Raw genomic sequence first — 14,780 nt, 5'->3', positions numbered from 1 at the left:
ACTTGAGATTGCAACAGGAACCCCACACAGAAGCATTACATGGATACAAGAAATACTTACACACTGCCAGGACAGAAAGACAAAGTAGGGTTTTTACACTACCTGCTTGGCACTGCGCTCAAAGACAACGTATTGCTGGCACTGATCTAATCTCCGCTTCTTCAGGGTCCAGAAGTGAAGGACCCGGTTCTCCCTCTGCAGCAGCTCACTCAGAATGGCTGTAGGGCAAAGGAAAATGCCTGCATGATTAGTGATTCTGTGAGTGCATACAGAAATAAGCCACAAAAAGCTGAATTTACTCACTCTGCCTGGACTGCATTCCCAAGAGCAGAGCCCCTGAGACTGTACTTCTTAAAAACAAGCATTGATTCAAAGGGGCTGCTTTAAAAAAACAAAAACAAAACCAGAAAAAACACCACACAAAAAGTTGCAGGGTTATCTGGTAAAGGAGAAGATGCTAGAACAGAGTTTGAGATTTACCCCAGTAAATACACTGGGGTACATGATTTCTAGTCCTTTCATTCTCTTCTGTTGCTTATTTCAGGATTCTGGTACTGGTTGACACAGAAGAAGTTGCATTTTTTCTGCCCTGTATGTTGCTTACCCAGCACTTGCCACCAATGCCTACTGTCCTATGCAGAGCTCTGGTCATGACTGAATTTAATTCAGACCTGAGCTCCCAGTTTGACATACCTGGTAAGGTTTCTTGTACACCTGTACTGCCTGACCACCCTCTGTGCTCCCCGTGAAGTTACTGCTGGGCTATGATTTTGGGTTGAGGCGTGGTTTTGGTCCTCTAAACTGTTTTCTGTGTGATGGGCATTTGAGGGACACCCAGATTCAGGAAGAGACTGGCAGGAGACCTGCTACTCCTTGGCGTCTAGGACATACGTGTTCTACTTCAAAACCCAAGTGCTCGGCCAGACTGTATCAACTCGATAAAAGGACGTGATTTAACTCTTTAAAAGTACCATGGGTTTAACTGAAAAGATTACATGCAGAGAGAGAGTGCAAGAGTTTTACACTTTATCACTAACATAAACCTCAGTTAAACCCGAGTTTTTCTATTTAAACTGAGCTAAGTCATGTGTAGCTGGCAGCAACGTGGCTCATCCTAGCCATGTCTGGGTAGGAGCTCAGGTAGCTACCTGGGCAGGTAAGGCAGGCAGCCCTCCTGCCCTAGCCTCAAAGTGGAGCAGCCACTAGAGGGGGCTTAGGCACACGCAGCCTGGGCAGCAGCTATGCTCTTTTATATTAAAACATTGAGTCTGGCTTCTCAACCACTTACAGTGACTTAGAATCATTTACAGCACCTGTTAATAACCTCTCTCACCCTAAGCCCTTTCTGAGTGTACCGATGTTCACTGCTTATGTATCAACACTGGTGGCACCAAACAGATTTGGATGTATCCCTCCCCATTTACAAGTGTGACACTGATTATGGTCAAAAAAATGGTAATACTTAAGTTAATTGCAAAACCTAGCCCAGTCCCTGCTGAGGACAATGGGAACTTTGAATGACAAAAGGAACTTGGAGCTTCTCATGGGTGCTCTAGATCAGGTCTCTGAATAAACAGTTTATGCCAAATAAAACTAACTTTGTTCTGTAGTAATAATGACTTTGGTTTGGAAGCAAAGTAAGTATCCTACTAAATGTCCTTTTATTCTGAACTAAAGTGTCCACTTCAAAGATTTTCTGTGGATAGAGTCACCAAGCATAAGAATTACACATTTGGCTTAGAAAAAGACTAATATACAAGCTGTTTTTTATATAAGTGAGTCATTTCAAACAAGCTCAGTGAGGAACACTCACAAGCTTATATCAGGCGCCTATTTAAGCACTTGCTGAGTCACAGTTTAATTTTCCCATGGTTTTCAACTGTAGGGAACAAAAGTCCACAACAAGAACAAGCATTTGACACAGTAGTGGGAAAAAGTTGAACAAAGTCATGTTAACATTGAAGAACTGGTATTGAAAGCAAGGAAGGAAAATAATCTCTTCAGTAGCACCATTTTCATCTTCTGTGTACAACCAAAGTTCCCATCACTCCCACATATATAATGACTGCACTGCTTTTAACCTGTATCTTTCTGCAGCTTGTAAGAAAGCCAATAATAATAACAAAAATAATTTATTTCTGCAGAATCACTTTGCTCATTCTTATCAGCACGTTGCAGCATTGCTAGGCACAGATTAACAACTGTTTAATTAAGCAGAAGAGTGAAAACATTTCAAACATCTCAGATGTATCATCTGATTGTAAACAGTGCTCTTTTGACCAAAGGAAAGTAACTACAGGCAGATACTTTTGCTGGTGATTGTTTGATGTGGTAGGACATCAAACAGGACTCCAGGGACAAAAAAATAGCAGATCCATCCTAGGGACAAACAAGTTTGGGGTTCATTGTTTTCCAGTGCTCAGCAGCAACAGGATGCATCTAGACCTTGTATTTGATCTATGTTTGTTTGTTTATGCATTTTTAGATATTAAGGCAAAATAGTGTCCGATCATCTCAGCTGACAACCTACATGAGGAGGATGGCGCAGTGTCACTCCCAGGGACAAGAGAAGCCAGAGACAGCCCATGTTTCAAACCCCTTTCCTTTTTCCCCCCACTACCACTTGCAACAGCAGAGTTCTGTATAAGAACCCCTCTGTATAGCAGAGGAGGGGTCACTTTCTGAGAGACCTCACTACTATCGCTAAAGGTGTCAGGCACATGTATCATTTTAGTGACAGCAGATGGCAAAACGTAAGGTGCCTTCTCAGCATGTTCACAAACTTTAGGATGACCACACAGCAGAGTGGGAAGCAAACAAAACTTTAGTGCTGTCATTGAGCCAGTGCACCGACCTTTCACTTGCTGCTCGGGCCCCCTTGTATGGCTTGCTACTCCGGGCATGCTGACGTTGTTCCTGTGGATGTACTTGAGGAATACCTCGGCGTTCCTTCGTGCCAATGTACAGGCCTAAGAAAAACAGCCCCCACCAAAAAGAATCAGTAAAGATGAGCAAAAAAAGCAAAGGGTACCCAAGGAGTTCTCTGCTTATTTTGCAGGGAGAAGTTCTCTTTCATCTGGGAACATGAGATCTTCAGCTAAGAGTCAATAAACTCAGCTAATAAACTAACAGCCTCATAAATGTATTAAAACATGACTGATTTTGAATATAGTGGCTGATTTTATATATTAAGGCAAATTAACAAAAATAATAAAACAACCGGTTGTAAAGAGCTAGCACATCACACATTTTCAATCTAACCAAAGCTAACCCATCTCTCTAGAAAAATACTCATTGTTTCAAAAAAATGTACAATCTAGAGGCATAACTTCTCAAGCCTTGCCTGCAAATGTAGTTTCATGTTATATATCAGTTTTAGTGGAAGGTAGGAGGCTGGCTGTCAGTTGACTTGTCAGCTCCACAGTTCTTACAAAGCAGCACCTGCAAGGCAGGAGGAAATCTCTGTCTCCACCCTGGTGCTGCCCTGCAGAGACACAATTGCTTCAGTTGTTAGTAGTTCTTCAGTTATTGGCTTGGAGGACAGAATCTGAAATGCTGAATGGTTTGTATAACCCAACGTCAAAATGCTGTATAATACCTGTCATTTATAATGCTCACCATATGCAATTTTGAGAATCTGAACTTTGAACCAGCACAGCAACTAACATCCTACAAGTGCAATGCAAATGCCACCTAATTAGTCCTGATGACATCTCTCCAAGACATGCATTGATGATAAGGCTTATTACCAGTGTGAAACTGGCCCAGAGTTTATACAGCCAGCCAGTAGCTGAACTGGAATTACGCCTCAGAGCCTCCTCTCAAACTCACCAACACTGCTTTAAATTGACTATTTAATGGGGAGTTTTCCTGATTTATTAGAGAACTAAAAATGAGACCTTGAGAAAAGCCTCCTTCTGTTCCAGATGTTTGCTGATCAGAGGGATGACATGGTCTATCTCAGCTGCTGGTCCAAGTTTATCTCGACCTCCACACCAGTCTTCATCCCGTCTGTATTCTTGCTCCAAACTCTCTAATACACTGCACACCTGAAACATGCCCATAGCACAATTCCGTTATCTACAACCATAATCAGGAGGAATGTATTCAGTAAAAGTCTATGACCAATGACATTTCAAATCTAAATGTTTTGGACTATGGACCATGGCATGGAGGATAACTGGGTATGAAACAGGTCCTGGACAGAATGATCTAGCAGTTCTTCTTACGCACAGGGACCTCTACTGTTTGGGATGCAATTCATCTGGTTTAAGGGTGATAAATCCTTCTTCTCTTCCAATGGATAATGGGGGAGAAGCTCAAAAGGTCAAATCAAGGCAGGGGTCAGTCTGGCCCCAGTGGATCATTCAGGAAACAATCCCTGTTCTGGAAGGGTGCTTTAGATGTGTTTAAATCCCACTGAAGTCAAGGGACTTAGCACATACTTAAAGAAAAACACATGCTTAAATACTTTCCTGAAACAAAGTCTGAAGCTGGAACTAATTCTCTTCAGCTGCATGTTAGTTGCTCCCTATACAGCTTTTGTAAAGACTGATGGAAACCAATAGACATTAAATCAGTGTCATAACCTAGGTGGATGCAGGTGTTCCACTGTACAGGGCTTACACACATATCTTCTATCTTGGTAGAATAATGGGAATAAGGTAAATAAACCATCGCAATCTGAAAATTGTGTGTGCAGTGGCCTCAGACAAGGCTGAGCCTTTTGCGTTGCAGATCCCGAGAATACACTCAGTGGCCTGTGCAGACACTGAAAAAACTGCATAAGTTTTCCAGAATATTTAGAACTTTCCTGCTCTCTTTCAGAGGGCTTGTCCTACATACACACTCCACTGCTAAGATTACTCAAGATCCAGTCAGTTATTGCTAGGTGTCCAGCTAACCACGTTCACCCTTTTCTTGCTCACCCCTGCAACATTTGGATGAACACAGTTATAATTCAGAGGACCTCACATGATTAAGAGCATAGTCTGGAAGAGATTCCAGCATCACCCACCAATCCTCCCCAGTATTGCAGACCATTTTCATATAACTCCATTCATGAATACATCAAACTCTGTTTTAAAACTGGTGAGCTGAGGTGAAGTGATCAGCTTATCCTGCTGCCAGGCTGTTCAAGGACCTCATGCATTTGAGAATCTGATATCATCTTCTTCTTGGACGCAAACCAGTGTTCACCCTCAAACACTTATTGGAGAGCAAGTGCCCCATGTGTTATTTAGGCACAGAAAAGCATTTCCATTTCACTTCTTGAAAACTTTGGCACGCTATTGGGCTTTAGTGACTCAAAAAATTAAACTAGATGGACAGCCTGGGATCCACATCTTTCCGGAAAGGATGGTCCCTCCACATGCAAATATCATCTCTCTGTTAAGACAGTGAGAGAAATGAATATAAAGTGGGCTGTCAATGAAGTCACAGAGAAACTGGGCTATTTGAAAGCCAGGGCTCCACCAGTTATATCAAGAACATGGTATGCTTGGGGAAGATCGACATGAAAAAATTTGGCTGGTTGTGACAGTCTCTCCACCCTTTTAGCTGCTTTTTCTTGGAGAATTCAGGATCCAGTAAATTATTCAATTCACTGTCATCCAGTCAGGGTGCAGACTGTTAAGGACCATAGATAGTTGTGCAGCCCAGAAGACAACAGACTACTTGCAGCAGTGAGTTTACGAGCATTCAAAGACTGAGTGATCTTTGCCCTAAACATTTGCTGAATAGACACAAATAATGAATGAACTGGTGGGCACTGCGGTATGCTTGACTACGACTTGGAAACAGGAGGAGAGACTGAATTGATAAATTACTGGCTATGCATATTTTGGCCAGCACATTTGACTGTCTAGAGCACTAATGAATCCCTTAATGGTTTTCATTTCTCACAGTCCTCCACCAGCAGTAATTCACTTCAATCTTAAATGCATCGGGGACTGTAAATCTGTTTGAAACTCTTCACAGTGAAAGACATTCATTATAAGAAATGAATTCATCTTAAACAATCTTAAAAATGCATTAAACAAATGACACCAAGAAGTGGCCCAAGGATCGTCTACAGACTTGATGTTAAGGAAAAAATAATCTCTTTCCCTAATGATATATTTAGTCATGCTAAAAAACTTCCCATGTCTGGTTCTCTAATTGAGAAACTAACTGTGTGATAATAACAATAGAAAATTTAATGGAAATCACTGCTGCCTTTTGTATAAAACCACAGGTTCCTGCAATGTCCATGCTAACACGAACTGCCTGGCTGCAGCAAATTACATCAGGCAAGGCTATTCGAGTATCCACACTGTGACACTAATTCTCACTGACTAAAGTATAAATGGCACCTGTTTGTGCAAGGGATGAATAATCCCATTGTACCAGCAGCCAATTGGAATGTGTTTTGCAATTCATGGACACCTGGAACGAGGTAAAGTTGTGTCAACATATAATGGTTACTGCTGTAATTATCTGTGTTGCAGACGGATTTAAAAGAAATCCCTTCATATCTTGGCATTTTTTCAGCATGGTGGTGTTTAACTACTAGTGAAAACACTGGCTAGTACTGCTCAAAAAGTAACAAGTAATTGGAAACAGTTCTCACTGCAAAAAAGAATTTATATTCCTCAAAATTCACTCTGATATCATGAGAACTGGAAAGAAAAATGGTGGGATTTCAAAAATCCTTCCCGTTGGAAAGGGTACAATTAAAAAAAAAACCCAAAACTTCAAGAATTACATTGCTTCACTGAAAACTTTAAGATGAAAGTTATTGCAGACTGCTGCCTTCTTTTGTTTGTTTTGGTTTTTTTTTTTTGTTACAATACCTGTCAAAGAAACCATTTTGACTAGTTCAAACTTTGGTTTCCATGTGTGGCTTAGCATTGCTAAGCCAATGGAGCAAATGTCCTTTCAGTTAATTTTGCCAATGCTGTGAGATCCCTTGCTGGCAGAAGACCCTTTGCACTCAGGGTCAGAGTAGAAAACCCACACCTACCAGCACTGCTACATCGCAGAGTGTACTCACATTGGTTTTTACCATCTGGGAGTCACCCAAGAGCTCAACACTGGCCCTGCTCAGGTAACAGGAAGGTTTATATGGACCTAATGTGTGGATGAAGGCATGCAAACATATGTAAAAAGACAAAGGGCAGCTTTTAAGGGCAAGCAGGGCTGACTGAAGCCACGCTCTTCCTTCTTTTGGGATTACTCAAGGAAAAAAGAGAACGAGCACTGCTCCTTAGTGGTATTAGCAGAGCAGGCATTTGGAACAGTTCAACACTCTGTGCTGATCTTGGTGAGAGGCAAGACCTTTGCACTATACACTGGGGAGCTAACCCCCAGGCTGTAGCGATATGCTATGGCACAGATATGACCCTGTTCAGCTCACCTGCTCAGAGGTTTTATAGAAGGCCACTGAGGCGTTGACAAGCTTGAGCCTGTCCTCCATCTTCAGCATCAGCTGCTGCCAGTGCAGGGCCACCTTTTCGGCACACTCTCTGATAGCATCAGCATCATAATGCCCAGCTTGTAGCAACACTTCGGCTTTCTGCTGGACCTGTAGGGCACTCTGGTGTGTCTTCTGTAAGGAAGTGGCATGAAAGAGGGACTGTGTATGAGGGGAAGAAAGAGAGGTTGTATAGATGTGCCAGATGTATGGTAGAAAGGTGAAGCGAGGTGTGAGCATGGAGATGTGAGAGAGTGAAACATTTTCAGAGAGTTATCTTCAGTTAACAGTTACTTTCTGCAAAGCATTTTAGTTTCAATTATTCACACACATTTGCAGCATGTTATTAAAGCTTGGGACAAGCAAGCACTGACTAAGACGCGTTAGCTCCACTGATCAGCTACTGCCCCTTGGGCAACAACCCGGGGTGGGGTTCCGGGTGGATCTATTTTGACAACCCCAGTGCAGGCAGCTGCTGTGCTGAGCTCCCACCCAGCCTGTACTCAGTGCTGACTGCCCCCCCCCCCCCCCCCCCCAATTTGCAGATATTAAAGCAAAACTGAAAAGTTGGCAAACTATGGGCCTAATCACCCTAATTTGACTCTTGCCAGGCAGTTTGCTGGCATCAGCAGCTTTACTCATATGTGTAATTGTCCTGTCCGCAGGATACAAAACATCAACACCAAAAGATATGAAGATGCCTTACTAAATGGCATGAACGATATACAAATATCAGCCTCTACAAGATACATTTCTGAAAGTCAGTTCACTCATATTGGAGCTACACTATGCTACCTTTAAGGGCGGAGCTGGGGGCAGTCAAGCCATTTTCTCCACTGTTCCTCAGTTTACTCAGTAGCCACTTTACAGCAGGACTGAATTATCTGCCCCATTCCACAGCCTACATCAGCTCCTCTCAGAGTAACCGAGTGGTGGTTACACCTTCCTCTGTGGGTTGCTGGGAAGAAAATAGCCCCTGGCCCTTCACAGCCTCCTGAGTAACTGTGTTCAGGCATGGCTTAGTCCAATATTTGATTTTAATTTTCTGAACAGAAGCCCTAAAATCTCCCAAAGACTCCTCTGTTCTGCATCCCATTTGTAACTGCTGCTGACAAATTCTCATGTGATACTTTTATGATCTAATCCTTGAACCTGGAAAGAAGCTTGAAATCATCTGGTAATACACCGATGAATAATGCAATGTAGAGAAAGCTATTAGCAAAAAAAGGATTAATACTTTGCAGAAACATTCAGAAAGATGTTCAAGAACAACTGGTTAAATTTAATATCCAGCTGCTTTACTGATGTTAGAATTGTAATACTTGTTTTAAATAGACTTTAAAGGATTTCAACTGAAAATCAATTCCACATCTAGAATGCCTTTAGAGAACAGCCTGCCCTGTGTGCTTTGCTGATCTCTTCCCCATATTGAGCTTTACATGCTTTAAATATTTAATCTAGTGTTTTCTCCCTTTGAAAACTTATTTTGCCCCTTACTGTGGCGTAACCCTCTTCTCCCTCTGTGATTTGCATTTACCACCAAATACAAGCACTTCCCCAATGGCAGCAAGCTGCAATACCACAGCCAGTGGGTGTCTTGTTCCCCACTGCTGTCTGGTGATGGCTGCCAAGATGTGGTCAGCACAGCTTGGTACCAGCCAGCTCATACACAATTGATAGAAAACTTCTTCCTTTTCCCTTAGGAGCTGCAACAGCTGCTCCTTCCTTACTGTGAGTGGAGCTGGATCAAAACAGTCATTAGCTGAGATTTAAACTCTATACTTACTAGCAACACTATAATGTATATTGACTTATTTAATGTTTACCAGAAGACATAAAGACACTTTTCCCTCCCTAAACCAGGCATCTTTTCAAATCTCCATTATGGAAATATTATTTTCATAGTTTAAAGTTTGGTTTACTTTTGATTATTTTCAAGTATATATAAACCACAGAAAGGGATTTCCAACTTGTTCTTTGCTCTGTAAAAAGCTAACAATTAACATAATCTGGGAAGCATATACAGCTTGTTAACCAGGACCAGGAAAAAGCAATGGACCCCCTTTCTAGCAACCGGAGTGAGTAAACCCTGTGAGTGCAGGGTTTGTTCATAATGACAAAGATATATAAAGTACTGAGCCTAACTATGAGTCTTGTAGTGCCCTACTCAGGGGAGTCCATAGCCCTCCATTACCTTCTCATTCAAAGGAAAGCAGCTCAGAGAAGGTGCTATTCCTCCTGCCATGTCCTGGCCCCGTGAGTGAGGCAAATGAGTTGGCTCACAATTAGTTTTCAAGGGCCAGGTCAAAGATGTGTTACTCCAGGGCAAGTAGGGGCAAAAGCTCAGTTTAGCAGGCAATTCTTAAAAAATAGACCCTCTTTCCTCTTCTTCAAAGTTATTTGAGACTGTAGGTTTGAATTAATGTCTCTTCTGCTGTCCACAAAAGAAGAGCTGAATGAAACAAAGATTTCATGTGAGGGCTTTATCGAGTAACAAAGATATTCATAAATAAATGCTGTGAAATGATCTGTAAATAGTGAATGTGAGAAGAAACTAACTTCACAAACTTCACTAAATTTCCCATTTTCAGATCTCTTTATGAATTTTAGTCTTCCTATTTTTTTACCAAAGAAATTATCAGGACATGAGTAAGAGTCATTTTAATGAATGGAAAGGCTGATAGCTGACAGCAGAAGAATTAGCTACAGATGATAAATAATTTATTTCACTATTAACCTCTGTCTGCATTACAAGTTTAATGATAAGTTGATTTTCTAAAGTTTTTATTCCTCTCCTTCCTTCAAGCAGGCAATGATTGATGCCCAAGAGATAACCTTTTGTATGATGTTCACCTGGTAAGGAGAAACAAAGTTAACTTAGTCGTGTTACCTCTATGGCCAGCTGAAACTGCTCATGCTCTCGCTGGAGCTGCTCAGCTTCAGAGAGGGAGCTTGCATTGACAAGGCTTGCATTCAGCATTGATTCACCATTCCTGATCCATCCAAGCACCTGTAAAGAAAGGATGTGCTTATGGAAAGGTTGCTTTAGTGCAAAGGTTTACGTAGTCACCAATCAGAAAATGCTTCAGCCTGGCTAACAAAAAAGGTACTTTGCCTAGTGTGGTCCCAGGCTGAATCAGTGAGCAGAAAGAAACACTAGGATAAGGCCTTAATGACATTAATTTTTAGAGGGCAAAGATCTTATTGAAGAAGTTATTGCTTGAAGAATTAAACTCCCAAAGTATTTACATGGATATTTGGAGAGCAAAGAGCTTTCATTTCCAAGGCTTGATCACAAAAACGAATGTTCCCCTACGCAAATACCCCAGGGCAAAACCACAGAGCATAATGAGGGACATTTGAAAGTAAACACAAAGATCTCTCTCTTTTTCAAAGTTCCAAGTGGAATCATGGACCTTGCAACTCCTTTCTGCTCCAGTTGCCTGTGTTTCTTTCACACAAATGTCAGAGCTTGCGGGTGAGAAGGGAGAAGACACAGTTGGTTTCATCTGCCATGGAGTTAAGATGCAGTTGGAGTTTCCACCTGCATGCAGAGCTAGGGAGAAATCCCAGGTCTTGCATTTTATATTTAGTCAAGAGGCTTTACTTCAGGGATATTCAGATTATTTGTAGACATGCAACCCATGCTGTAAAGACTGCAGAATCAAATCCTAAATATACATAATTAATCTATCAAGCCTGTATTTATTCATTTAAGCAGCAACATCATCTGCTATTTTAAGATGCATGTTTGGAAAATTAGCACCGATAACACACGTTTAAGTTCTTGGCTGTGTTGTCTCAAAGCCTATTTTCTACCTGTGTAGGTGTAAAATTATTTCAATAAAGCCAGAAAGTTGCTGAATTCAATTCACAGATGCACAGGAAATCCTGACCGCCCAATCACTCCCTTAAATTTAGCTCGTGATTTACAAAGCTCCAAAATTGACTTTGCTGCAATATTCTACACAGTAATTTCCCTTTTGTGCCATCATTTTCACCAAGTGATCCATTAAACTGCCTGAAAGAAAGAGGGATTTTCTGTTGTTTTGGTTTTTATCCTTACATGATGTGTCACCCTAGTTACAGCCATTCAGTTCCCTGTAGAGTAGGAAAATGAGTTTTCCCTAGGAGAAAGAAAGGGGAGCCATCTACACGTGTAGCTGACCCTAATTTGTAGAAAATTACATTCTGCTCAGTACAACAGTGTGGAAGATTTAATTTGTCAGCTTTGTCTCTTTCATCAGCAGGTGTTATTGTTCCTGTGGGAAATGCAACAAAGATTTAAAGAAATAGGGTTATCATATGGCAATCTTTTTGGCTGCATTTTCTATCATCCATCAGACAAGAAACCTACATTATTACCAACTACATGGTACCAAAAGCTGAAGTTATGCAAAAGATCACTGTATCTGAAAAAGACTTGAAGTGAGGACATCATAAAGCAAGACATGTTTTCACATGTTATATACTGTGATATATCCTGGCTTGGGCCATTTATTGTAGAAAATACTGAATATGTATGCTAAAAATGTAGCAGCTTTTTTTTTTTTTTTTTTTTTTTTTTTTTTTTTTTTTTTAAACGATACAATCAGGGCATGACAGCATCCTCTTGGGAACAGCTTTCATTTGAGCTGAAATTTTCAACACGTGCCATGGAGGTTTTGACACAGATTTCATACAAATAACTGAGTCTCTAAAAAGAAAAAAGTCACTGGGAACCTCAGTCTTAAAACAAAGCAACTTGACCAGTGAAAAGCTAATAGGCAACAAGGTTAAGTAAGGAGGAAGGGGGACCATACAACTGAACTGAGCCTGGTTTCCTCTAGTGTTAATGGTACATGTGCATTCCTCTGTACAACTGTTCTGTTGACTCAAAAATATTCAGGGTGAAGGAGTTCAGGTCAGGCTCTGATGGACTACATCTTGTCAGCAATGCTTACAGCACTCTTCCTGGCCAAGGCTGCTGCCCTGCAAGTTCTGCGCCTCCCTCCTTCCCCCAGAGTGCGGGTTCAGGTGCTCACTGTGTGGCTCCTACACTCCCCCTTGCAGGCCCAGTGAGCACTCAAGCACTAGCAAATTTTCCTTGGAAGAACTTAAATAATGACCCCATTCTATTTCCAAAAGTCTAACACTTAAATGTCAGAGCCTCATCTGGGACTGCATCAGCTTTTTCCATAGTAATGATTTGCTCTTAGCTTTTCTTCCTCTTCTTTTGTGTGTGTGTGTCGTTTACATACAGCAAGAAAAAATTTCAGTTGCATACCCAAAGCTTCTTAAGTCTAAGTGCAAAAACCAGTCACCTGCAGAGTCTTTCACTGTGTCACTAGTTTGGAAGTAGACTGTGAAATGGTTGGAAGAGAGCGTTTACATATTTGTATCTGGTTTACAAGACCTGCTCACAAACCGACTCCTATTAGAATATGTATAGAAGCTGCTAATACAGCACCAAGACACTTCTCTGATCATTTCCTGTATTAAAAGATTCACCATTATCTGGCAATGTGCGAACAGGCCAACAACAAAAGATGGCTTTAAACAGACACTTCCTACAAATTACAGATTTTATCAACTTTGTAGAAGCAGTGATTAAATAATTCTGGAATTAAATAAATCTCCAAAGACTCACTTAAAAAGCCTAACCTTTTTTTTTTTTTTATAATGGAGAAGCAGAAACACACTGACAGCATCTTAGATAAAAGCCACTTGCCACTGGAGAACAATTTCACTGCAAGGCACAGGTTGTCTAACACGGCAACCACCACAGTTCTGAAACAACTCCCACCTTTGATTCCAATTTGCTTAAAACAGGCTATACTTCCATATATGGCTCCTCTGTAATTAAACAATAGTACCAAACTCTTCTAAAATTCATACCCTGAAACTCTACCATCTTCACTGAGCACAGAATCAGATGCTACAGGAAAAATAAAGAGTGAGGCACCCCTTGTGCAGCCTTCCTTCAGCAACGAGAGCTCTGCGTCACGTAGTGTTTCTGTCTGCTGGTTTAGTTTAGTCAGAATGCCTTCCTTGATGTTTCTGACAAGACTTAAGGCCTTGCTAATGATACCCATCAAGTAACATTAAAAAGTTTTTAAGTTTAAAAGGCAACATAATGTAAGTGACTCTTTTACATCTCTGGACCCTTTGCAGCTTCTTTGAGAGGCTCTTACACCCACAGACCCAACCACCAGCAAGGACACCTTTTGGTAAGTTTAGCCATGTTCAAAACTGCATCAGGTTTCCAGGAGTTCTGTGACATTAGATTGGGAAAAAACCAAATATATTCAGTGTCTCTCAAATGACAACTTCCCATCATTCTTTGGGCATATTCATCTGGAAACAAATCTAATGCCAAACAACACAAGTGGATGGATAACAGGCACATGAAAATGAATAAATACACTTCAAAACAACCTGAAAAGTAAGTGTAGTGGGACACTGTGACGATATCTGGGAGTAAATTAGGTCAAGTTCAACACTTATCAAAAAAAGAAATAAAACATACAAAGATAAAATAAGAGGATAGGGAAGCCAAACAGCTGCAAGCACAGCATTAGAGAGTTTGTTTTTTAAACTGATCTCCACAACTCCTTTCTGCTATTATTTTTATGTAAGCAATCCAAGCTCTGTAGTTTCTGTCAGAAATGAGTGGGATCCAAATGAGGGGAAACCAGTCTTGAGTGGGATCTTTCTTAATAACAAAGAGTTTGTGAATCACTGATCTATACTATTTCCACTCTAAAGCAGTTCACAGAACATCTCATTTGGAATTGTTCTGCTTTAATGGTCCCAAACTTTGGCTCATTGTCTCGGCATTCGAACACTTGGTAAGTATGATATGAAGAAGAAATCCCTGGTAAATGAGAATTAAATAGATAGGGACAGTTAAGAGACACTGTATTTCCATGAGCCATTATATCAAAATGCAAATACACGTCCACGTAGCAGCCTTGACCAATGTTACTATGTCAGCAGAACTTAACCACAGCTACGATAAGGTGTCTTGCGGCAACTACATCTTAACGGATTCACAAGAGTGAGAGCAATTTGGTAATGAGATCATCCATCATCTCAGATGCACCAAAATGAAAGTGAAGGAAATCTGGACCAGACTGGAGATGAACTACAAGCCAAAATCAATATTTTTCCCAATTTCACTACATGGTTGGGAATAGGACTCACCTACAGGATACCAAATAGGGCACAGATATATTTTGACTTGCCTCTTTCTAAGGGAAACTGTAGCTGTGGTAATTTATAGGTTAATAAGCAAAGGAGTCCTTAGTATTCAGCTGAACAAATAAAATGATTCTTCACTACTGGT

General features: G+C 40.9%; 1 protein-coding gene across 1 annotated transcript in view; it reads right to left on the bottom strand.

Moving 5' to 3' along the window:
* KALRN (kalirin RhoGEF kinase) overlaps positions 1-14,780 on the bottom strand; it is a 532,592-nt gene that overhangs the window by 166,651 nt on the left and 351,161 nt on the right. The window contains exons 16-20 of the mRNA XM_075028813.1: positions 10,344-10,463; positions 7,397-7,615; positions 3,900-4,049; positions 2,855-2,969; positions 103-218 (exon numbers count right to left, since the gene is read on the bottom strand). Coding sequence (XP_074884914.1) covers positions 103-218; positions 2,855-2,969; positions 3,900-4,049; positions 7,397-7,615; positions 10,344-10,463 — 720 coding nt within the window. The remainder of the gene's footprint in view (positions 1-102; positions 219-2,854; positions 2,970-3,899; positions 4,050-7,396; positions 7,616-10,343; positions 10,464-14,780) is intronic.

Source organism: Buteo buteo, chromosome 5, assembly GCF_964188355.1.
Source record: "Buteo buteo chromosome 5, bButBut1.hap1.1, whole genome shotgun sequence".
Lineage (NCBI taxonomy): Eukaryota > Metazoa > Chordata > Aves > Accipitriformes > Accipitridae > Buteo > Buteo buteo.
Note: the sequence above shows the minus strand (reverse complement) of the source record. Positions and strands in the feature narration are given on the sequence as shown.